Here is a 25,952-nt window from a genome sequence, read left to right as displayed (position 1 = left end):
TGTACACAGTTGAAATATATCTTGCATAAATGCAATAAAATATACAATGTAAATAAGATATCAGCTAAACAACAGCACATTTAGTTAACAGAACATTTTGTTTCACATATTACAGGTGTGTAATATATACAGGAGTCAAGATAAACTAAATATTCCAAAGGAAATACAGGAATACCAATAAATACTTGTCATATGCATATGATAGTACTCAAAATTAATTATGCTAATTTTACAACACTTACAAATTTAGTGATTATATACATTTTCTTTCACATATTCATCAACTGCATAAAAAGATTTCTCGAACACGTACACCTTAAGAGGCATTTGATGTGTGGTGGAAGAGCATTAAACAGCTTAATGCTGGAGTAATAAGCTGCTTTTTAAACCATAGTGAGGCTTTTCAGTTCAATGTGCAGACTGTTATTGGTTCTTGTGTTATAATCATGAAATTGGGTGTTATCTTTGTAGATAGAAGGGTTTTCACAGACAAAGGTCAACAAGGAAAAGATATATTGTGAGGAGGTGGTAAGGATCCCCATCTTTCGAAACAAGCACCTGCAGGAGTGCCTGTGATGGACACCACTCATTATTCTAATTTTTTTTGTGCAGTGAAAATTTTCTTTGCGAGAGGTTGGTTCCCTCAGAATATAATAGCATATGATATTAATGAATGAAAATAGCTAAGTAAGAAGCCTTAATGGTGTCTGCTTCAGCCATTGAAGCAATAACCCGTAGTGCAAATATTGCTGAGCTAAGCGTTTTATAAAGATGAAGAATGTGTGCTGACCAGTTACATTTGCTGTCTATACAAGCACCCAGGAATTTTGTAACCTCAGCTTTCTGTATTTCTTGATCTCTGCACTTAATGTTAATTTCTTCCAAATTTCTTTGTGAAGTATGGAATCTCATATAAAGGGTTTTATCTGTCTTGAGAGAGAGACCATTTGAAGAAAACCAGTTTACTACAATCTTTGAAACTTTATTCGTAGTTTGTTCAAGATTGTTGTCTGTAAAATCGTCAATTAGAATTGTAGTGTCATCTGCAAAAGAGTACATTTACTGTTTGAATCAGAACAAAGTGGGAGATCATTAATGAAGATGAGGAATAGCAGTGGACTCAAAACAGAGCCTTGTGGCACTCCACAACTTACATGAAGCAGGTTCTCTGGATGAGCCACTCATCATTACAGTCTGCCTTTGGTCCTTTAGCAATGATTGGAGCCACGAACCAACGGTTCCACCCAAACCAAATATTATGCCTTTTTCAAAAGGATTAGATGGTTTACACAATCAAAGGCTTTTGAGAGGTCACAAAAAATACCTACTGGAGACATTTTTTTGTTCATGGCTTCCAAAACTTGGTTGGAGAAACACAATACTGCATGTTCTGTAGAAAGACCAGCACAAAATTAAAACTGACTTTTGTTTAGGATACTGTGGTAGCTAAGATGATTGATAATCATCCTGTGCATGAGTTTTTCAAGAATTTTTGAAAAAATGGTTAAGAGGGAGATTGGGCAATAGTTTGTAACATTGTTTTTCTCACCTTTTTTAAAGAGTGGTATCACTACAGTTAGTTTTAGCCTGTCGGGACTATTCCTTTTTGCAGAGATGTATTGAAAATGTTGCCCAAGACTGAACTTATACATTTATAGCAATATTTTGCTATTTTACAGGAAATACTGTCCACACCAACAGACTTTTTATTTTTTAATGAGGTAATAATTATTTCAATCTCTTTTACTGTAACATGCCATAAGGATAATTGTGGGGGTCTATTACTAATAGCTTTCTGTAGAAGAGCCAATGACTCGTCCACAGAACCTTTACAGCCTGTCTTCTCTGCTGCTGACAAAAAGTGCCTGTTAAAGATTTCTGCAATCATTTCAGGTTTCTTTACATTATTGGTACATTGTTTAATTTCAATGGGTGCCCTGTCCCCATTTTTTTTTGTTTTTTTTTGCCAGTTTCCCCACTTTATTACATTCCAATTTTTTTTATTTTGTTGTCAAACATATCAATTTCAGACTTCATGCATGTATGTTTTGACTTATTTATTAGCTTCTTTAGAAGGGTACAGTAATTCTTTGGATCATTACAAGTTCTGAGGGAATAATACAACATCTGCAGGATGTTTTTATTCCTACAGTGATCCATGACTTATTGACAGTGCCTACATGACTGTTTCTAATTATTTTTTTGGGAAATGTGGCTTCAAAGATAGACATAAATTAGTTCAGAAAAATATTATAATTTTTGTTCGCATCTGTTTAATTGAAAACTGGACTCCAGTCTATCTCTTGCAGGTTGGTGTGAAATTTTGTAGGGTTTCATCACTTACGTGTCTGCCACTGCAATTGGTGCTGCACTGAAACAGCAACTAGGCAAATACTGGCAGCCCTTGGCTTCTTTCAGTTGAAAGTTATCACCTTCATTGTGGAACTGGTTTACATATGACTGAGCAGTACACTGCATACTCCTCCATTAAGAAGTTTTGCCACATGTTAGAGGGACAACAGTTTAACCCAGTCACAGATCACAAACCACTGATGTCTGCTTTCTGCCAGTGTCCGGAGAAAGGATCAACACATCAGCTGTGCTATATAGACTACATCAGACAGTTCACCACTTGCATAGTCCAAGTTGCGAGAGACCTGAAAGTGCCAGCAGACACACTCTCTTGGATTGAAACAATCACTGACACTGTTGATTTCAAAGCTCTTGCTGCAGTGCAACAAGCAGACAGTGAGCTGCAAGACTTTTTGAAGCAACTGTCAGATCCATAACTCCAGAATGTTACAATACTATCATTAAATGAACTGCTGTACTGTGATGTCACAACTACCAAACTGCAACCATTTGTGACCAGCTGCATCCTGCAATGACGTTCTTCACCTTGATAAATGCCAACTCAGCTCACTATTCCATGGCAGCTTGTCCTTTAGCCTCAGTGCACCACGTAAGAAATTCAATGGTACAACCAGGAGGGCGTGGTTGTGAATGAAACGACAATAGTAATTGGTGATGCCAAAAAATTGTCATGTGCTCAAAGACGAGTGAAAATCTGCCATAAGTGTGACAGGTGTTTCGTCTTAGATTGACATGACCGATACAACATTGATGTACACGTAACAAAAATCTCTTCCATGAATCGTTGAAACATGAATGCAGCATTACAAAGTCCAAAAGGCATTCTAGTGAATTCAAACAATCCGAATAGTTTGCAGATGGCAGTCTTAGCAATGTTGTCTGGTGCCGCAGGTATTTGGTAAAATACATGCACTAAATCCTATGTGGTAAAAATGCATTTATCATTGATGTTGAAAATGAAATCTTCAGTATGCAACATCAGATACTGGTCAGGGATGGTTCTTGGCTCAAGCTGTCGGTAACCTCCACATGGGCACAATCCATTGTTCTCCTTTAGGACCACATACAGTGGAGACACCCAACTGCTGGTCAACTGGAGGCATCTTCCCGTTTGAGCACGAACTGGAATTCATGCTCTGCCACTTTCAGTTTAACTAGTGCCAGGTGGCAGGTGGTGCAGCTGAGCATGAAGTGGTGGTTCTGGTGTGGTTAATATACAGTGTACTGTTCGATGCTGCACAGGTGCTGGTGTGGGCATCTAGCATGTGTTCTCCAGTAACTGCTTCAGAAGCTCTACGAATGGAGAGTCACTGGTTATCATTTGCACTGCAGTGTCATCCACATAATTTACTCGACCTTGGTTACCAGGTTAGTAGTGGTATCAAGTTGGTGCTGATGATAGAGATCAGGTAGGAGTCCAAAGAAAGATAAGAAGTGTCCTCCGAATATGAAGCACTTTACGTCTGCTACGATGAATTGCCATCCAAATTTGCATCACAGGCTAAGTTTAGCATTAAGGTGATTTGACCATATGTTGAGATTGTGGAATCATTGGCAGCGAAAAGGTGGCCATACTCACAGTTGTGGTGTGGTTGACAGGCGGACGGACAGATAAACTGACATGTATCTACCAGTAACTGTAGTTCTGTATTATAGACTGTCTTGAACAGTCAACAGCAGTTCTGCACCTCAGAGCCAAACTGTCAGCGGTACTAGCACACTCTTGCTGATGGGTGTGAGCAGCTGTGCTTTCCTGGTGGGCAGTGGTGACAGGATTGGCAGCTGGTACTCTTGAGTTCATAAGGTAGAAACTTGTACGGCAAGCTCAGAGATCTGTGCTTGTAATGGAGTGAGGGTATTATCTGCCCGAGGCTGTGGGTAAACTGTGGTGATGCACACAGACGGTAACATCCCTGCTATGCGATCTGCAGTTTGTGCAAGTTTATGAATATCACCAGCACACACTGTTAATGTCTTCTGTGTATCGGATGGCAGGTGCGATAACTAAATATTCTGCAGGATGTCTTCATTAACAACACTGCTTACTAACATACACAGGCAGTGCAGTAGCTGTGACGGAGAATGATCCCTTAGTTTTTCGCTGCAGAGTAGCTTCTCTTGTCTTCACCTTGGAATGCGAGAGGTGGGTATCAGGGCATTCTTGATAGTTGAGTAAAGATAAGTGCATGATGGCGATGCCAGAATATCTTGCGCCTCTGAGGTCATATCTTTGTTGAGCCCTTTGTGTAATCTGCAGTTACAAATTGGCTTTATAACTTTGTGAACCATAGGATAGGATTCTGTTGCCAAAATGGTGGCGGTTTGTGTGGTTGGTTACTGCCCCTGTAGGCACATGTGCGGCTGGTAGCGGGTCTGACATCACAGAGTTATGATAACAAAGAAGAGAAAGACGTGAGCACAGCTGATGCTCATTCGATGCATTTTTAAAAAGAGAATCAAATAACAGAATAATTACAAAGCACACAGCAAATGTAAATCAAAGAGAGACTGTAACAAAGACAATCATGCAAGGAGTACTCACTTGGGTGTGTGGTACTACACTTCCAAGTGATGATGCACTTCAGCATAAATATCTAGAATGTTTTCCTGCTATGAAACAGGTTTCTGGTGGTGCAAGAGCTGCAGTGTACAGCTTCCACAAATGTGTATACAATCACGGCTGCTTTTATGTGCAGGCTATCTAGGCTGTAGGCTAGGGGGCCACACCACAACAATTTAAAATGAAAACAGTCTAGGTTGTAATACTGTGTTGTGGGCCCTCTTATAATCATAAAATATGCAGATGTGATTATTTTGTATGGGATTATTCAGTTAAATTTTTCAGTTGGGAGCTGATGTGAATTAAGTTAACATTCACCTCTCTAACTTCTGGTTTGTTTCTGACAAATTCCCAGTAGTAGTCAGGGAAAAAAATCTGATTTATGCATGAAAATGGCGTTCAACTTATTTGTTGTTTTTTATAAAACTATAATTGTTCATAGCAATTTTAGACTATTGTGTTCTATCTATTAATGATTTCAATTCTTTTAATTTTTTTTAATTTCGTAGGCAGTGTGTGGACTCACTCACTCGCTTTCTCTTCAGTTTACCGACAGACTATATCAGCCACCTGCAAAAGTAGCATTCAGTCTCTAGAATTATGAAAAGTATTACAATATGCCATGTAATTTACATATTTACTGGACAGCACAGCAAAAAAAGGCATTTTCAATAGAGAAAGTATATGAGCACTTAGAGCTATTGAGAGGTTGAGTATTTTGAAGTTCATGTGAGCCATCAGCTGCACTCCAAGGCAGATTTGAGATTGTAGCTTTGAGTTCTGTTCGTCATAATTTCTAAGATTTGGATTTATCCAAATATTTTATATATTAGTACTCATTTGTTATGTTTTTTAAAAAATAAATAACAACTCAATAACATAACACATCAGTTGTTATTGTGCACCTGAAAAACACACACCCTTTTGTAGCCAGGGTCATTAATTTATGCTTCTGTGGTGGGGCTCCTTTTGGGATGGCTGGTTTCAATTCTGATGGTGAACTTGTCATCAGTATTAGTTGGCTGGCAAGGGAGGAACAAATAGTGAAATTAAATCACCTTACTTAGTGCTAATGCCCTGGGTCGATTACAAATCTTTCCACAGTGTCTTGCATAGTGAGGGCTTGTGACATTGTTTTTGGTCAACCTTCCATCAGATGGGGACACTAATCTCAGCAGCCTAACTACCACTATTCAAGATGAGTAGGATATGTGCTGTCGCCAAGTTTCACTTTCTACCTTCTGCCATTATCATCAACAATAAAACCACAAACAAGCCACTACACTACCCTTGCACCTATTACATTCATCTACAGATGGGAGTCACACCTGGAATGCAAACTGCCTTACTGAATAAACAAGAAAGCTGGAGGTAACATCCATCTACCTTCATGACTTGGTGAAATATTCTTGGTATGCCATAATTACACAAAACACAGAAAATAATCATGGTTCAAAAACTTGACAATATTGTACATTTCATCTCTGGAAAGGAGTTCATCAATGTCTACAAAAGGAAAGTTATATGCCAACCAGATGTAATGCTAAGCATAACCTTAAGTGTAATTTCACACTGCGGTAATAATATGTCAATACTTCACAGCTTGCTATCAATACAGCATTCTATTAAAAATTGCTTAAGAGACCACAATACAACAGAGGTAAAAATATATAAATTTAAAGTACAAAATAAAAATCTATCTTATTATTTATGGAAGTCAGAAACTACAAACACAGTGGAGCCAAGAAAAGGTACACAAAGTAAATAAAAATCTGATAATAAAATTGTGAGCAAAATACACAAAAATGCAAACCTATGGATGCTGTGGGGTGACTGTTTATACTCTAAGAATTGTTCATATACAAATGGAAACTAACTTTCACAACACCTTGAGTGTCAATTCGGAAGTTAAAATCACCAAAGAGAAAGAATGGTGCATTTCCATTGTCATCATTATGAAACCTGAAGGGAAAAAAAATCAAGTGTATTAATGAACATGTACAAAAAAATATTAAAAATAGATGTGCAAAAATACCAACTTCCAAATCAAATGCAAATGGCACACACCTGTCCAGTGTATGTTCCAAAGCACGGCGTCGATTTTTGCAGTAAACGGATGGGAACTAAGAAGAAATAAGAAAATACAATAAATAAATATTCTATATCAAGATTACTGCACCACTTAATATTTTTAGAAATGTGTAGTTCATTATTGAATTTATGTGTATATGCTAACTCCAATACCACCTAAAAAAAGCGATAATACAAACAGAAACAAGTTTTGGTTACAGCACTTCCTTTCAGTTCTAAAAAGTGATAGTTCTGCCAGGTTTTGTTCAAGCGTATTTTGGCTGTCACCTAACATAGTCTGCTTATATCTTTGTTTGACTAAATGCAGACAGTGACTAGGCATACTGGCCAAGTGTGTTGGACCATTATCAATTTCAATTAATAGACAATGAGGGCATACAAAGAAGTGGTACACAAATGGCAAAGTCTTGTTTAATTTCAATGTATCCCGAAAATGTTGAAAAGCCAGGGCTACGAACAAATGAAGAAAGAAACCAAATAATTAACAAAAACAGAAAATTCCACAACAAACATTTCAGGGTGCAAAAAATCAGCCTTCCATATACCACTCCTGTGTGAGTAATGAAGTTCAAATTACACCGTAAGCAGCACCCATGTGAACAATCCATCATGTTACTGAAGTGAATGGAATGATAAGAAATGCCATATGTAAAAAGTTACGCTTTATATGCTTCAATCTTAAGTGGGATAGGAGAAGCATCAATATATGGCATCTCAAAAAAGTATGAAGCTTGTGAATTGTGGACCACTGTGATTTTGTGAGGCTGGTAATAACAACTTTGCAAAATCTTACTCTGCTTTCTCTGCAGTTAATATACAACAGAGAGGCAAGGGTATTATCTATAATTATTACAAATGTATATAGCACTGTCAGTATAGATCCCAATTGAGTAATTTTAAAATAGAAAATTTTTGTGCCAACCTCACACTCAAGGGTGGACCTACTGAAGATAACAGAAGTACAAAGTGATAATTTGCCTCTATTCACATGAATGGACACTGAGAAACAACAAGTTGCCAATTCTTAGAGATCACAAATTACTATTTGTCTATAAGCTCCAGCTTAAGAGAAATTAAATAAACTGCAATCTTTAATAATGAGGTAAGTTTCTTTTTAAAAATGATTTTTACAAACAACAATTACAAAGTTTGGGCGTAGAGATCTGTGTGAAGCTGTTGCAATCAAAAGTTACTTTCCTTTTAAGTTGATATTGGTAATGCAGTAAGAGTAAAAAAATATACAATATTTTTACTACAGCAAATTGTTTATCTGCATGTGAGCACAGTAATTAATTAAAATATTTTGATTCAGTAAGATGGAGCAACATGTCACATAGGAAGGGAAACAATGATACAATTTCCTGCCTGCCTGATTCCTCATAATGGTAGTGTCAATTGACCATCTAGAACTTGTGACTTCACACTGGGTGGCTTCTTCCATAGAAGTGACATTTATTTACAACCTACACCCACAAACCACGATCAGTTCTAAACATTGAGGCAAACCTAACACATCATTTCTACAATTGAGATATAATTAAGTGGAAACATCACACAAAATTTAGTTAAATAAATGAGTGTGGGGCACCACAGTCCTACAGCATGTATGTCCGTCATTGAGGAGGTTCGACCAAAGCTGTTTTCTTTTTTCTTTTTTTTTTTAAAAAAGAAAGATTAATTTGTGCAATAAATTCTAACATTACTATAAAATTCAAAAACTGCACTCCTTTCAGATCAATCAGTCTACAGTACAATAAATGTATCCTCTGCTGTGTATCTATCACCCATCTCCAGCGAATTTTTATTTGTCATTATTTGAGAATCAGTCTTCAATAATTGCTTTCTGGAATGCTTCAGCTTGCTGTCAGATTTGAAACTTGTTAACAAGAGACAATGATCATCACTCAGAGTGCACGTGAACAAGGCAGAGTGCATTATACCCCTCTTCTCTCTCAACTTCTCTGTGTCAGTCTCATATTCTTCGTCAGGCATTCTATATCTCAACTGCAACACCCGCTCAATTTGATGATGATCTGAGAACATGTTCCTTTGGAACACTGTTCATAGGTATCCTAATTCTTTGGCATGGCTCTCCTTATCTGTAGGAGTTCAAACTATATTGACCAGAGTTTTTAACATCAAATTTCTTTGTGACACATGGTAATGGTTTGAGACTTGGAGATAGAGATCAGTATGTGTGGAAGCACACAATGCAAGTTTTCTATACACACTATGACCCAGCAATCATCTTACTACTAGCACATTGAGAAAAAGTAGCTGGCCCCTATTTATAGTCAGAAACCTTACCACATGAATCGTCTAAGAATAAATTACAACTCTGCCAATGCACTGCCTATTCGTATGTTGTGTACACGATGCTGCCACCATTTGTGCGTGTGTGTATCACTATCCCATGACTTTTGTCTCGTCATTGTATGGTGCATCAATATTACAAATGTGGGTGTTAAGGGAATACATTCCTTCTGTACTGCAGGAAGTCCCCATTGTAGTGGTGGCACACACATACACACAAAATTCAAGCTTTCACAACCAACGGTTGCTTCATCAGGAAAGAGGGAAGGAGAGGGAAAGACGAAAGGATGTTGGTTTTAAGGGAGAGGGTAAGGAGTCATTCCAATCCCGGGAGCGGAAAGACTTACCTTAGGGGGGAAAATGGACAGGTACACACACACACACACACACACACACACACACACACACACACACACACACACAGCCATCCGCACATACACAGACACAGGCAGACACAGCAAATGTCTGCTTGTGTCTGTGTCTGTGTATGTGTGTGTGTGTGGTGTGCGCGTGTGTATACCTGTCCTTTTTCCCCCTAAGGTAAGTCTTTCCGCTCCCGGGATTGGAATGACTCCTTACCCTCTCCCTTAAAACCCACATCCTTTCGTCTTTCCCTCTCCTTCCCTCTTTCCTGATGAAGCAGCCGTTGGTTGCGAAAGCTTGAATTTTGTACGTATGTTTGTGTGTCTATCGACCTGCCAGCACTTTCGTTTGGTAACTCACATTATCTTTGTTTTTAGATATATGAATTATATGTCAGGATGGATAGAGTTTAAATGTTCCAGGAAATCTTGAAGTTTCTTCATTCTATGTGGCCACACCAGCCGGCCGGAGTGGCCGAGCCATTCTAGGTGCTACAGTCTGGAGCCGCGTGACCACTACGGTTGCAGGTTCAAATCCTGCCTCGGGTATGGATGTGTGTGATGTCCTTAGGTTAGTTAGGTTTAAGTAGTTCTAAGTTCTAGGGGACTGATGACCTCAGAAGTTAAGTCCCATAGTGCTTAGAGCCATTTGAACCATTTTTAGGCCACACCACAAACATGCCATCCATGAACAGACTGGGACATGTTGATTTGAACTAGGTGGATTCTAATGTCTTTGCTGCAAAGTATTCCTAGTATAGGTTTGTCACAACAGATGATAATGTACTACCCATCACCACACTATTGGTTTGTTCATAATCTGTTGACAATATAACATGGTCAGAAGCACAATCAATGCAGCTTAAAATGTCTGCAAACCAGAAAGCAAAATTCAGTCACTTGTACAAGAAGACAAGATGAAGGAAGTTGTACAGTAATTAATCTGATAATCATCTGGACTGGGGTACAGTGAAGGTCTAGACTAAAAGGCTAAATTTCGTGCCCACTCCAGAAATGTTACCAACAGCAGTTTACATAAGCTTCGTGGAGCATGTTGCAGCTTCACTCCCTCCAGAAGGAACGAAAGAGGTTATATCAAAACCTGTAGAGTGCTTACCAATAACCACTGATTGGATCCAATATCTATAAGAAAGCACAGATGGTACTTAGCGATCTGTGGGAGGTCAAAGAAACGGCACGTTTTCCAGTCAGAAATGGCAACACTGCAGTCCTTACATCACATGTAAACTAAAATAAGATGATTTTTTCTATAGACAGAAAGATGTCAATCCTATAAATAAAAATCGATAGGAAGATGACAACTCTCCTCAAGGAGTCAGGCTCGTCATATAATGTCATTAAGTGTATTAAAAACCAACAGCTGTGCCACCACTACAATGGGGACTTCCTGCAGTACAGAAGGAATGTATTCCCTTAACACCCACATTTGTAATATTGATGCACCATACAATGATGAGACAAAAGTCATGGGATAGTGATACACACACGCACAAATGGTGGCAGCATCGTGTACACAACATACGAAAAGGCAGTGCATTGGCAGAGTTGTAATTTATTCTTAGACGATTCATGTGGTAAGGTTTCTGACATGATTATGAATGCACAACAGAAATTTACAGACTTTGAACACTGAACGGTAGTTGGAACTACACAAAATGGGAAATTCCATTTTGGAAATTGTTAGGGAATTCAATATTCTGAGATCCCTAGCGTCAAGACTCTGCCAAGGATACTAAACTTCAGGCATTACCTCTCACCACAGACAACACAGCTGCTGACGGCCTTCGCTTAACGAGAGAGAGAGATATAGAGAGAGAGAGAGCGCAACAGCCTTTGCGTAGAGTTGTTAGTGCTAACACACAAGCAACAGTGTATCAAATAATCACAGAAATCAATGTGGGACATATGATGAACATATCCATTAGGATAGTGTGGCAAAATTTTACAGAGAGTGCCTGTTTCTGAATCCTTGGAACAAGTTGCACAGAAGTTTGATGACTGTTTCGTTGAACTTCTAGGCAAATTCTCACGTTGACTTGTTTCTTATTTGAAGGAAAATAATATAAACAAACCATTGGGGTTGCAGGTTGGTGGTCTGTTGTCACCTATTGTGGTGAGCACACGCATGGAATATCTTTAAGAAAACACACCAGAAACTACCAAGTTCAAACCATGTTTTTACAGACATGGGGTTGTGTGGTGTGGCCACATGGAATGAAAAAACTTTAACAGTATATGGAACATTTTAGCTCTATTCATCCTACTATAAAATTATCATTGGAACTTTTGAAAGAGGGCCAGCTACCTTTCCTTAAAGATGTTGGTTACGAGAGGACCACATGCATCCCTGTCTCAGTGTATATACCACACACACTTATATCTATCGCCATGCCTCAAGCCACCATCGTACCTCATAAAGAAATTTGGTACCAAAGACACTCGTCCATTCAGTTTGAGCACTATCTAACAAGGAGAACCTAGCCAAAGAATTACAACAGATATGAATAACATTCCGAAGGACTGGGTACTCGGATCATAAAACTGAATGGGCAATGTAGCAAAAATCAAGAACACAAGAGAAAGAGGTTGAGATGACACAGAGAAAGAAAAGCCAAGTATGCTTATCTACTTCATGCAGACCCCATACACAGTTCACAAGACTCCTACTGAAACATGGTATTTTTACTGAAACATGGTATTTTGCACCTGTCAACAAAGTCTTTGTATTGCTGAAGATGATCTAGGTCTCAAAAGCCGAGTTTGCTCTGCATTTCACGTGAATGTGGCACATCTCAGCCAGTTACATGTTCCATAGATCACTTGAATAATCCTTTTAGTGAAATGATGCGTAAGTCAGTCAGTTTACAGGATATGTATATCTGATTAGTGTTAACACAAATGAACACCAGTTTTAGTCCTACTCATGCAACTACCCTTCAAAAAAGGTCTCCAGGCTACCAGTTTTTAATCAGAACTCACCAATGTAACAGTAGGAGTCGTCCAGGAGAACTTCTTTACATTAGATTTAAAACTTCCTTTGCTTCCTGCCAGACATTTTACATTATCAGGTGAATGATCAAAGTTTTGTCGCTGCATACTGAAATCCTTTCTGAGCCACTGAAAGCTTTAATAATAGATAATAAAGGTCACTTTTCCCTCTAGTGTGTAGGTGTGGACATTGCATCACTGTTCTTCTCAAATTATAATGGATTATTTGTGGAATTTCATTGGCGAGTATATGTATTGCAGCTAAAATGCCTGAAGTTTTCATTAATATGTACACCCAAAAATTTGAAGCATTCTATCCTATTTTTATGTGGACGGACCATTAGAACAGTGGAGGAGAGGTGCCAGAAGCATCAGATACACATGTGATTAAAACATTCAAGCAATTCATCTGTCATTCAGCACTGACAAAAATATAATCATGAAACGAAGTACAAGAAGACAAGGATCATGGTGCAAATTAAATGTTTCTTAAACATTGTAGTCAAGAAGTCTATTTAAAGAAAAATGTTGGAAAACCTAGTAAACTTTGATTTGAGCTTGGGGTGTGGCACTATTTTATCATGATCTCACCAGCCATCGCATCACCAGAACTGAGAGACGCTGAGAGAATGTACATTTTAGTGAACATCAGTATGGGATCAGAAAAACAAAAGAGCATCAAGGGGTGTAGCAGGTGCTGGGAAACAAACTTAGCTACAAACAGTGGCGCAAGACCAATGACAGTTGAGTGTCTGCTTGAAGTACAGGCAGCGAATGTACTTAACAGCACAACTCACAGCACCTAAAGATGATGACTGGCTCAGTTGTTGAAACATTGTGCATAAAATGGAGACAAAATTCTGCTGAACTGGAAGCACATCATCACCCTTAAGGAATATATAGATCATTGACTGGCATGTCTGGTCCCCCAATTTGTCACCCATGGAGCATGTCTGTAATGCAATGGGAAGATGGATACTTTCATGCCAGCCAGCAATCTTCAAGAACTAACACAACAATGTGATTCATGCTTGGCAACCTATTCTTCACGATTACATTTGGAGGCTGTCTGCTCACATGTCTCAATGGATACGTCTCAATGGATACAAGAGTATAGGTCTCACCTCATACTGATGCTGATGGTGGGCATCAGCTCCAAATGTAAAGGAAGTTTAATCATTTCACACCCATTATGTGATGAAGACCTCTGCCAAGTTTACAAATATTGAACTGATGCTTCATGGTGAAACACCTTCCATTTCCATCAGTGTGTATCCACTAAGCTATCACAAAATTTATTTCTCTTTCCTGTAATTTACTGATGAATTCATTCCAAAGATGCGTAGCTTGTTAGTTGGTTGGTTCGTTTAAAAGAGGGGGAGGGGGGGAAGGGACCAAACTGAGAGGTCATCGGTCCCCAGTAAAATAATTACGCAAGGGAAAGAAGAAAAGAAAGGAGACGTACAGCACAATAACAGGAAAAAGGAAGAATCAGAAGAACAGCAGAAGAACAACCAACACTAAAAATCGACAGAACAGGAAATGAAAACCACAGAGAGAAGCAGGAAACATATAGAAGGGATAAAAACAAGGGAGCAGAGAACTGTGGCTGGCTGACCCAAGAGAATAAAAGGAAAAGCCAGCCACTCTGCGACACATTAAAACATCCAGCCTAAAATAAAAGCATTAGAGTAGAGAACAAAAAGGGACAAAGGACATGCGCAAAAACTTATATAGAATGATGAAACCCATTGTCAGGTATAAAATGTAAAACTAAATTAGCCAACGAGGCATTGTTGGCTAAAATTAATGGAAACAAGTCCGGTGATTGAAGAGTCCATCTCAAGGCAGCCATAGAAGGACAGCTCACGAAGATATGGGCCACTCTCAGTCGGGGACTGCCCCGACACTGAGGCGGGTCATCACGGCGCAGGAGGTAGCCATGTGTCACCCAAGTGTGGCCAATGGGGAGCTGACAGAGAACCACAGAGTCCCTGCGAGAGGCTCGCGTGGAGGTCTTCCACACATTCGTAGTCTCCTTAATGGCGTGCAGTTTGTTGTGTGTACTGAGGTTATGCCATTCCGTTTCCCAAAGCCGCAAAACCTTGTGGCATAATAATGAACACAGGACAGTTGCAGAGAAGCCGATATCCATAAGTGGTTTCCACGTAGCCTGTTTGGCCAGCCTGTTGGCAAGTTCGTTGCCTGGGATGCCGACGTGACCTGGGGTAAACACAAACACCACTGAATGACTGGACCGTTCCAGGGCACAGATGGACTCGTGGATGGTCGCTGCCAAAGGATGACGAGGGTAGCACTGGTTGATAGAGTGTAGGTTGCTCAAGGAGTCAGTATAGAGAAGAAAAGACTCCCCAGGGCATGAACGGATGTGCTCAATAGCACGGGATATAACCACCAGCTTGGCGGTCAAAACATTGCAGCCATCGGACAAGGAATGCTGTTCATATGTCCTCCATGGACATAAACGAAGCCGTCATGATCATCGGGCATTGAGCTGTTGGTGTAAACCACTACATGGCCTCGGTAAACGTCAAGAATAAAGAGGAAGTTGCAGCAGAGAGCTGTAGGGTTAACCGAGTCCTTAGGGCCATGTGAAAGGTCCAGGCGCATCTGCGGCCTAGGTGTACACCATGGAGGTGTATATGAATGGACCTCAAGCATAGGTGGTAAAGGCAAGGACTCCAGGTTCGGAAAGAAGGGATCAGACACAAATTGCAATTGGAAGCCCTGACCTGGGCCCTCAATGTGGGAGATGAACGGCTGTGGGTGGGAAAAGGAGACGGTGATTCAGATGTGAAGGAGAACTACGGACGTGTGCAGTGTAACTGGCCACCAGATGTGCACGCCTAGTCTGCAATGGAGGGACTCCGGCCTCCACAAGGACTCTGGTCCCCAGAGCTCATCCTAAAAGCTCCTGTCGCTAGGCAAACACCACAGTAGTGCACTGGGACAAGTAAATGTAATGCTGAGGGCGCCACTGAACCATAAGCCAGACTACCATAGTCAAGGCGGGATTGCACAAGGGCTCTGTAGAGCTGCAGCAGCATAGAGTGATCTGCACCCCAGCTGGTGTTGCTCAGGCAGCAGAGGGCATTGATGTGTTGCCAGCACTTCTGCTTCAACTGATGAAGATGAGTAAGCCATGTCAATCAGGCATCGAAAATCAGTCCTAAGAATCGGTATGTCTCCACTACCGTGAGTCGTTAAGGTAAGTTTTGGTTCCGGATGATTGGTGTGATGCCGACAAAAGTGTGTAACACACAACTTTGCAGCTGAAAACTGGAAACCATGGGCTAGGGCCCATGACTGCGCCTTGTGGTAGCCCCATATAGGCGGAGCAGTGCGACATGCAGAAGTTGTCTGCATACAGAGAAGGTGAGAAGGACAACCCTACAGCTACTGCTAGACCATTAATGCCCACTGAAAATAGAGACACTCTCAATACAGAGCCCTGCAGGACCCCATTCTCCTGGATATGGAAGGAACTTTGGGAGGCACCTACTTGGACACGGAGAGTACGAAGCAACATGAAATTCTGGATAAAAATTAGGAGCGGGCATCGGAGACCCCACTCGTATAATATGGCAAATGGCAAGGATATGATGTTGCTAGGGCAGGTCATGCGCTTTTCGTAAATCAAGAAATATGGCAACCAGGTGTTGGCATCTGGAAAAAGCTGTTCGGATGGCAGACTTGAGGGACACAAGATTATCAGTGGTAGAGCGACCCTGGCGGATGCCACCCTGACATGGAGCCAGTAAACCAAGTGACTCCAGGACCAAACCCAACCGCCGACACACCTTACGTTCCAGCAGCTTACAAAGAACGTTGATGAGGCTGATGGGCCGATAGCTATCCACAACAAGCAGGTTTTTACCAAGTTTCAGCACCGGAATGATGGTGCTCTCCCGCCATTGCGATGGAAAGATCTGGTTGAAGATGATAAGGAGGTGTTGCTTGTAATCAGATGAGACATGTTTAATCATCTGACTCTGGATCCAATCTGGCCCAGAAGCTGTGTTGGAGCAACGTGCTAGGGCACTGAGGGGCTCCCACTCTGTAAATGGGCATTATAGGATTCACTGTGGCATGTTGTGAACGAGAGGACTTTCCCTTACAGCCACCGTTTGAGAGTGTAAAAGGCTGGGGGATAGTTATCCGACGGAGAGGCTCGAGCAAAGCGCTCAGCAAAGCGCTCAGCAATCGCGTTTGTGTCAGTAGATAACACGCCATTGATGTTAATACCAGGGACACCTGTTGGTGTCTGGTACCCAAAAATACCTCTTATCTTTGTCCAGACTTGGGAAAGATAAGTTGGCACCCAATAGTCAAGACATATCTCTCCCAACACTCCTGCTTCCACCCTTTGGTAAGCTGGCGAACGCGGGCACGGAGCCGTTTAAAGTCTATGAGGTGCTCCAGGAAAGGGTGCAACTTATGCCGCTGTAGAACTCGCCAATGCTCCTTAATTGCTTCAGTGACTTCTGGCGACCACCAAGGGACTGCCTTTTGCCGGGGGCACCCTACAGAACAAGGGATTGTGTTTTCTGCTGCAGAAACAATTGTTGTAGTAACCCGCTCAACAATCACATCGATGTTACCATGTGGGGGAGATTCAACGGTGACAGTAGAGCTGAAAGTTTCCCAGTCAGCCTTGTATAAAGCCCAACTGGACAGGCATCCATGGGCCTGATGCTGGGGCAGTGACAGGAAGATGGGGAAGTGGTCACTGCCACACAGATCGTAATGTGCTCTCCAGTGGATAGAGGGAGAAGTCCTGGGCTGCAGACAAATCAATGGCCAAGTAACTACCATAAGCCACAATGAAATGTGTGGTGGCCCCAGTATTTAAGATGCAGAGGTCAAACAGACAGCAAAGTTTCGACATCTCTGCCATGGCCAGTAAGCACGGTGCCACCTCACAAGGGGTTATGGGTGTTAAAATCTCCCAAAAGTAGGAAAGGTTTAGGGAGTTGATCAATCAGTGCAGCTAATACATTCAGGGGTACTGCACCATCTGGAGGAAGTTATACACTGCTGACAGTTATTTCCTGTGTCGTGCTTATTCTGACAGCCAGAGCTTCAAGAGGGGTTTGAAGGGACACAGTTTCACTACAGACTGAGTTTAGGACATAAACACAAACTCCACCTGACACTTGATTATAGTTGCTACAGTTCCTGTAATAGCCTTTATAGCTGTGGAGGGCAGGGGTCCGCATTGCCGGGAACCACGTTTTCTGGAGGGCAATGCAGAAAGCAGGTGTAAAGCTTAACACTTGCTGTATCTCAGCCAGGTGGTGGAAAAAACCGCCACAATTCCACTGGAGGATGACGTCATCATGAGTCTGAGAAGGAATGGAGCATTCAATGAGGCACTTTGCACCTCAGGGTCACCTGCTGCCACCGACTTATTGCCTGAGCAGTCTATATCCACTGTGTCTGAGGGTCTAAGGAGATCTAGGTCCTCAGTGGATGCCAGAATCTCCACCTCATCCACAGTCACAGAACTTGTAGGTAGCAGTGGTGTGGGTGCCACGGCAATTCCCTTGGTCTTGGGAAGCTTCTTTTTGGATTTCTCTCGTTGCTCCTTGGGTTTCCCTCAATGGGAGGACTTCACTGATGCAGTCTCCGGGACTGAGGATGAGCGTGGAGCCCTCGAACCAGCTGCTTTTGGGCTCTTCAGCCACTGGCGGATGTCATCTTTCCCACTAGCAGAAACCTGGGAAGGGAGTGACCCAAGGGACCCCTTCCTAGTGAGAGGAGCTGAAGAAGTTGTACATTCTTTGGCTTAGAAGTGGGGACAGATGTCCCTGATGTTTGGGGTTGCTCCTGAAGTAGATGGTGCACGAGCAACAGGGTGGGAAGTGCCGCCCCCCCCCCCCCCCCCCCCCAACACCACCACCATCAAGAGGGCAGGAGGCAGGTGTAGTCTTCCGGCTCTGAGAGGGGACTGGGGGTTGATGGAGCTGATGGGGCTAGAACTGTTGTACCGGCAGTGTAAGATGATGTCATACATACTGGTTGTAGGCATTCAAATTTCCTCTTAGCCTCAGTGTAGGTCAGTTGGTCCAGGGTCTTGTACTCCATGATTTTCCTTTCTTTCTGGAGAATCCTGCCGTCTAGTGAACAAGGCGAATGGTGCTCTCCGCAGTTGACACAGATGGGAGGCAGGGCACATGGAGTATAGGGATATGATGGGCGTTCGCAATCTCGACATTTGACGCTGGAAGTACAGCGGGAACTTCCAGCATTTGAAGCACTGCATTGGGGGAGCGCTATAGAGCTTTACATCACAGCAGTAGACCATCACCCTAACCTTATCGGGTAATGTATCACCCTCGAAGGCCAAGATGAGAGCACCGTTGGCAACCTGATTATCCCTTGAACCCCAGTGGACACCCCGAATGAAATGTACACCTCGCCGCTCTGAATCAGTGCGCAGCTCATTGTCAAACTGCAAAAGAATGTCCCTGTGAAATATGATACCCTGGACCATATTTAAGCTCTTATGGGGCGTGAAGGTTACAGAAACATCCCCCAGCCTGTAACAAGTGAGTAACGACCAGGACTGGACAGAGGATGGTGTTTTCTATCAAGACTGAACCAGATCTCATTTTGGACAATCCCTCCACCTCCTCAAAGTTGTCTTCTAAATGCTCAACAAAAAACTGAGGCTTCATCGTTATGTAAGATTCCCCATCAGCTCTTGAACGTACAAGTTACTGGGGCGAATAAGAGCCGCTGCCATCCTTAGCCTGACGTTCCTCCCATGGTGTAGCCACGGAGAGGAACAATTTGGGGTTGTACTTCTGTGAATTGAATTGAGCCTGTGTACGCTTAGAGACTTCTGGTATTTGATCGCCAGCAAGAGATGATGTAGTACGCTTCATCGCTGATACCACCCACTCCGACCAGGGGCCCTCTCCATGGTGCCACCCAGCCACAGCAAAGGCCACTAGGCAGGATCACCATTGCCAGGAGTCCCGATGCCCCAGGGCGATGGGCATTTACTCTTCGGCATACATGGGGAGTTAACAGCGCAGGTATAAGCAGAGCAATCCTTGTGTGGTCAGGGGCCTACAACCAACAGGGTACATGGCAGCCCCACATGACAGACTGGCTACCGCGCTAGGTATCAGGTGCAAACAAGTCCATTACCAACATCAGCGCAAAAAATGGTACTGCTCAGTGGATGGAGGGTGACCTCACCCAACAGCTGGAACAGGAGCAGAAGTGCAGATCCATGTCGATGTAGGATGCGAAAGGTCTCAGTGCACGACGAACACAATGCACCATGTGAAGCGCCCTTCCCCCATTGGCTCGCTCTCCGGGAAAATTTTGAAATATGGAGGTCAAACCCCACAGGGGACCATCACATAGAGGCCGAAATGTGAGAGACTCCTTTTAGTTGCCTCTTACAACAGGCAGGAATACCTAGGGCCTATTCTAACCCCTGGAACTGCAGGGGGTGAATAGCTTATAAACATGACCCGTGTGCGACTCCTGTTCGTGCCATTTATTACTTAACATCTTGTCTTTGTGCTACCGCCATCCCGGTTCTTATTTGATTTACTGGCATCACTAAGTTGCAGGCCTGCCTGCCCGTGAGTGGCAGGAGCAGCGCTATCAATAAGAGTACTGTCGTACTATATTTCCGTCATGGTGAACGGTGAGTTCAGTCGGTGATGCAGTAGCAGTGTGGTCCGGACAGCCAGTATTCACCCGACCGCTGGTGAAACACGTGCACTGTCCGATGCAAGGAGTCTTGAGCGGGGTTGACCATTGGTTGGTTGACTCGCCGGGCGATGTGTATTTGGTCTTCTGACAGCTTCTGGGCCCCTTTGATTGGTCATCTTGCAGGACTTTGGTTGGTTGCTTCCTTGTGCAGAGATGTCATGTGGCCAATGGGCCGGTGTTCCCTCTGCATGGTCCAAGCCAGTATCTCCGGTACGTCGCCTGTCTGAAGGGCGTCGGGATGGAACAGGGGTGAGGTGCAGACAGCCAGGACTCGCCCGACTGTTGCCGACACACGACTTGAGTGGGAATGACCTTGGTTGGTCGTCTCATTGAACGACGTGTATTTGGTTGCCGACCACTTGTAGGTTATCTGTGTGTGTTGACTTGCGATTTGTTCTTGTTGTTACACAGTGACTGGTTTTAGTACTGTTCGAGTTGTTTGTGAAAGTGTTTTCGCGGAACCATGTGTGGCTTGTGTGGTTTGACTGAGCAGTTATTTTAATGCTGTCTGCATGCTGGATTGAGTGGGTCTGTCGGGATAGAGCAGCAAGCAAGTCTCCGCAGCGCGAGGCTAGGCCGGGGCCACTGGCAGTGCGCATGCGCTGTCGGATCATGAGGTGCTAGCTGCGAGAGCCATTGCCCACCGAATCTGGACTGAAGTTAATCTGTTATGTAACCTCAACTATTGTGACAGCTCTTTGTTCATTTGCTGGTTGTTGCCCCCTTGGCCGTTCAGGCTAGCAGCATTGTATGATGTATTGGAGTCGGCGAAACCTTGCAGCCGTCTTCCTGTGTTGTGACTAATTATTAATTTGACTGTTACTTATCAGTGAAGTGCACCAGCGGTATTTTCTGCCCTGTTGCCTTTAATGCTCCAGTTACCTGCCCTGGTCATTAGTGAAGTGCTTGGCAAATATTCTCCATCGTTGTGCAATTGGTCAGACAGAAGGGAATTTGTTAAATTGTTGGTCGGTCCTTCGGCTATCCCTACTTTGGGTTGCCATTCGATTACCTAACTTCAATTCTGCCTGTCTCACCTCACCTTACGTTTGAGCTACCCTTCCCAGGCTGACCCTTGGAACAGTTCTGAGCACCACTTGTTCTGTTGGTTTTAAATTGTGATTTTCATTTTAGTTGAAGTATTGTGAGAGGCCTTTGGCTGTGTATTAATTCAGTTTTTTTAAAAGTTTTACATAAAGGCCTTCAGCCATATTAAATTAAATATTTATCGCATTGATTGCTTATGTTTACAAATTTTCTTTTTATTCTTAGAAATTGGTCTATCTGAAATTGTCTGTAATCCAGGCCCTACGCCGTTAGTTGTTCCATGTGTTATGTGTGGCCTTCAGTCGAGGATTTGCGTGAACCCCTTAATAAGGCCTTCAGCCATGTGCATTCTCTAAAGGAAAATTTTTAATTAGAAGCAAGGGGTTTATTCTAAATTATTTATCTGACTTCTTGTTCAGGCCTTCAGCTGTTGTTTCAAATTTGTTTGTGGCTTTCAGCCGTGTAATAAGTTAATCAGGCTTCGGCCGTTCTGTTGCAAGATTAAAAGGAAATTTTCTTGCTTCAAATTTTTTTTTTTTTTTTATGTGCCTCAATTATAGTTGTTCTACAGACATGTAGTGTAGGCTGTCAGCCGTTAATTGTTTTTCATTGCATGTTTTGTTAAGAAAAAATTTTACCTCCTACTTTTAATTGCTTTTGATTTCCAAGCCAGGCCTTCAGCTGTTCTTGTGTTTGCTGTGGGTTTGGGGTCTTCAGCCCGGAAAGCATCAAGTTTTCTTAAGCTAGGCCTTCTGCCATATTGTTTAGTCATGATCTTTTAAGCCAATATGTAAATAAGTGGTCCTTAGAAAATAAAGTTGTGAGTTTGATTGTGCAACCCACAGTAACTATTTACGGACCCATCCACAACCTTAAAATTATCCTGTGTGCTCTCTGGTTTACCTATCAAGCTGGTTTCTAAACACTGTTCTTACAAAAGTAATATTTTGTTGTTCTTAAAATTCAAACCATGAACGAATAGTGACAACCCTAAATACAGTGAGTTGTTTTGTGGTCGATGTACAATTCAACTACTTTTTTTTTTTTTTTTTTTTTTTTTTAAGAAAGTTGGATGACACTTTGCCTGATCTCATCACAACTAATGTTTTTCTCCTCCACTAAGCAAGAGGTTACCTTAGTTGGGCAGGTGAATGTGCCACTCTCATTGTGGATGAACTTAGCAATGTTACCCTATGCTTATGGATACTGTGTCAGTGTTGAAATATAGCTATCTTACTCAATAGCATCCAGCTGCCTTTGTAAAATACGTACTCCAAACCTGATCATACTGGAGATGAATGATTTAACCTCCCTTTTTACACCTTCCCAAAACTATCCCTATCTTCCTTGAGGAAAAATAATTAGATCTGTAAGCAAGATAGTGTGTCACTTTTACTTTTATGTCTTCATAGCCAGTGCTACACATTTTGCCAGATACTGGCAAACATTTCCGTTTCAAAATTTGTTACTTTTCTTGATGGACTTTTCCTTTGGTACAGAATAATTAACATATAAGGAAGCATGTTCTGGAAACTAGTAATTATTGTATGTTCTTAACATCTAATATCCTTCATTTACCCTGTTTTGCATAATTTGTTGGTCTACAAAGGCAATATTGAGTTGTGTCAGTTCCAGGGAACTCGTCAATGATTATTGTACACTGCTTCATCAGAGTACAATATTCAAAAATGATTTCTGTTTCTGTGAATGTAAGGGGACGTATCGTAATGGCAACAGTAGTCAGCATCTTACTTCCATTATCCTGTCATGAATGTGTACCAACACATTCCGCTAATGTGAGGAACACTGAAAACAATTTCAAGTCACATTAAACAGCTTAAGAAGAACAACAGGAAGGAAGAGTTCACTGAACAGACATGTTTAAGAATTGAGAATCTTAGTTAGACCACATTAATACACCCAACGTAAAGTAATTCACGCATATTACTCATTATTTCACAAGCCATTCCACTTACAATCACGGAGGAAGAATAAGACAAAATACATAGGGACAAGAAAAATCTAATAACACAGAACAGTATATTCCATTAGGTAATGAAATTAGGGAAGTAGTTTTCAAGGGAGATTAGAGATGTGCCTCAAGCCTGGGTGAATCTGATGAAAACCAGCAGTTTTTTTAAACTATCATCCATTTATAATAGTGATATTGCAATACAATTTTAAAGCATTAACTGTACAATTCTCATGATGGCATATTCACATATTAATTTATTCTTAATTTGTAACTGCACTTATTATTTTAATTTAATTGTTCATTGGTTTCACCTTGCAAGGCGGGGTGAAACCAATCACTAACTTATTTTGTATGCAAAAACAATTAGACTTCCAGTTTAGAGAATCTGACCACTATTTTGAATTTCAAAAACTATAACAGTGTATTTACAACAATAAATTAAATTTTCTAGCGTAAAAAAGTTTTCAAAGGCACATTAAATTTCAAAAAATTGCCATAAAAACTCTTGTATTTTCAGGAAAGTTGACAACCACATTTCAATTACAATAAATCTATGACACTATCAACAGGAAAGATATTTAATCAATATCATAATCATCTACCCCTTCAAATATATATTTATTTCATCTTCTATGTTCTGGCACAATTTTTTTAATAATTCATGTTCTTTCTACCTCAGTTGCACCTTCTGTTCCCAAAAAGACAAAATAAGTATCATTAAGAACTTTCTTTCTCAAAAATTGTCATTCAATACTTTATCAATAATAAAACTTAAAAAATTTCACTATGGCGAAATCATTTTTATTGAAGGGTGTAAGTTATCCTGGTGAAAGCAGTATGCATACAAATTGTAGCGATGAAACCAAAAAGTTAAATAATAATATAAGTAGTCTTCAACTAACAATTTCCTAATGAGTGATATGAAAAAACTTACATCTGAAAAGTGTGAGCTATCTTTAAGATCGTGTACACTTTCACGTGATAACCAAACTGTTCCAAATATGAACATGCAAAATTTATGTCTAAAAAGTGTTGGAAACCGTTATTGCTACAAAAATTGTGTACATTTCCAGATGATTGTGAAACTCTTCCAAGTAAGTGGACTGCAATTACTACTGAAACAGTGATGAACATGAATGTGTGAAGTGTGATGGCAACGAAGTTTGTAAACAATGCAGTGGTAGAACAAATGAAACAACAGCTAGGCACAGTGACGACACAACCAAGAATCTGCCACAAAAAAGGTACAGTGTTCTTTTCTTAACGGACAGCTATGGCAGAAAGTTGGTGAGTATTTTACAGGACAATAACAAATACTTCCAAGCAGTGGGAAAAATAAAACCAGGTGCAAGTATGAAAAAGGACACCAACACCAACCTACAGGAAAAATGGAAGATGAAAATGCATGTTTTTTTAAGAAGCGAAGCACAAAATTCCTTAACAATCCTGGAGGTGTTCTTAGAAGCTAACAAATCTCTAAGTACAATACATAGTTACAACACTACCTCACAGGCATGATCTAATATATAACTCGTGTGTCAACAGAGAGGAACGAAAAATGACCATTAAGATCAAACAGATGTGTGCTTCATTCGGAAAATGTAGAATAGTGGATATAGGTAAAATGGACAAATGCCTACGTATCAAACAAGGGATGCAACAGAATTTCGAGGGCAAGAAACTTTTGCATGAGGAAATAAGCAAAATTATCGCGGAGGAAGATGAGTTACACAAAATTATCAATACAAAGGTAACAGGGATGATTTTTTTAGAGAAAAATGTAACAAATTAACCGTTGCATACCAGAATTTTCAATATATAATGAATAAAACAGAGCACATCACATAAACCTAAATGAATCAAAACCACATTTCTTCATAGTGAGTGAATAAGGTTGTAAGGAAGAAGAAATATATGGATACAGGCTAAGAAATTATGAACTCAAACTTATACATACACTCCTGGAAATTGAAATAAGAACACCGTGAATTCATTGTCCCAGGAAGGGGAAACTTTATTGACACATTCCTGGGGTCAGATACATCACATGATTACACTGACCGAACCACAGGCACATAGACACAGGCAACAGAGCATGCACAATGTCGGCACTAGTACAGTGTATATCCACCTTTCGCAGCAATGCAGGCTGCTATTCTCCCATGGAGACGATCGTAGAGATGCTGGATGTAGTCCTGTGGAACGGCTTGCCATGCCATTTCCACCTGGCGCCTCAGTTGGACCAGCGTTCGTGCTGGACTTGCAGACTGCGTGAGACGACACTTCATCCAGTTCCAAACATGCTCAATGGGGGACAGATCCGGAGATCTTGCTGGCCAGGGTAGTTGACTTACACCTTCTAGAGCACGTTGGGTGGCACGGGATACATGCGGACGTGCATTGTCCTGTTGGAACAGCAAGTTCCCTTGCCAGTCTAGGAATGGTAGAACGATGGGTTCGATGA

General features: G+C 41.4%; 1 protein-coding gene across 9 annotated transcripts in view; it reads right to left on the bottom strand.

Annotated features, from left to right (window-relative positions):
* Positions 1-25,952, bottom strand: part of LOC124607083 (inositol polyphosphate-5-phosphatase A) — a 323,688-nt gene that overhangs the window by 160,064 nt on the left and 137,672 nt on the right. For 5 of the 9 annotated variants that reach the window (XM_047139269.1, XM_047139272.1, XM_047139263.1 and 2 more), the window contains 2 exons: positions 7,001-7,056; positions 6,811-6,895 (listed from right to left, as the gene is read on the bottom strand). The exons of 1 other annotated variant lie outside the window; for it this stretch is intronic. In XM_047139269.1, coding sequence (XP_046995225.1) covers positions 6,811-6,895; positions 7,001-7,056 — 141 coding nt within the window. Of the gene's footprint in view, positions 1-6,746; positions 6,896-7,000; positions 7,057-25,952 lie in introns of those variants that run through there. 3 more of the 9 variants (XM_047139266.1, XM_047139268.1, XM_047139267.1) reach the window with 3 other exon arrangements.

The sequence above is a fragment of the Schistocerca americana genome, chromosome 3, assembly GCF_021461395.2.
Source record: "Schistocerca americana isolate TAMUIC-IGC-003095 chromosome 3, iqSchAmer2.1, whole genome shotgun sequence".
NCBI lineage: Eukaryota > Metazoa > Arthropoda > Insecta > Orthoptera > Acrididae > Schistocerca > Schistocerca americana.
Note: the sequence above shows the minus strand (reverse complement) of the source record. Positions and strands in the feature narration are given on the sequence as shown.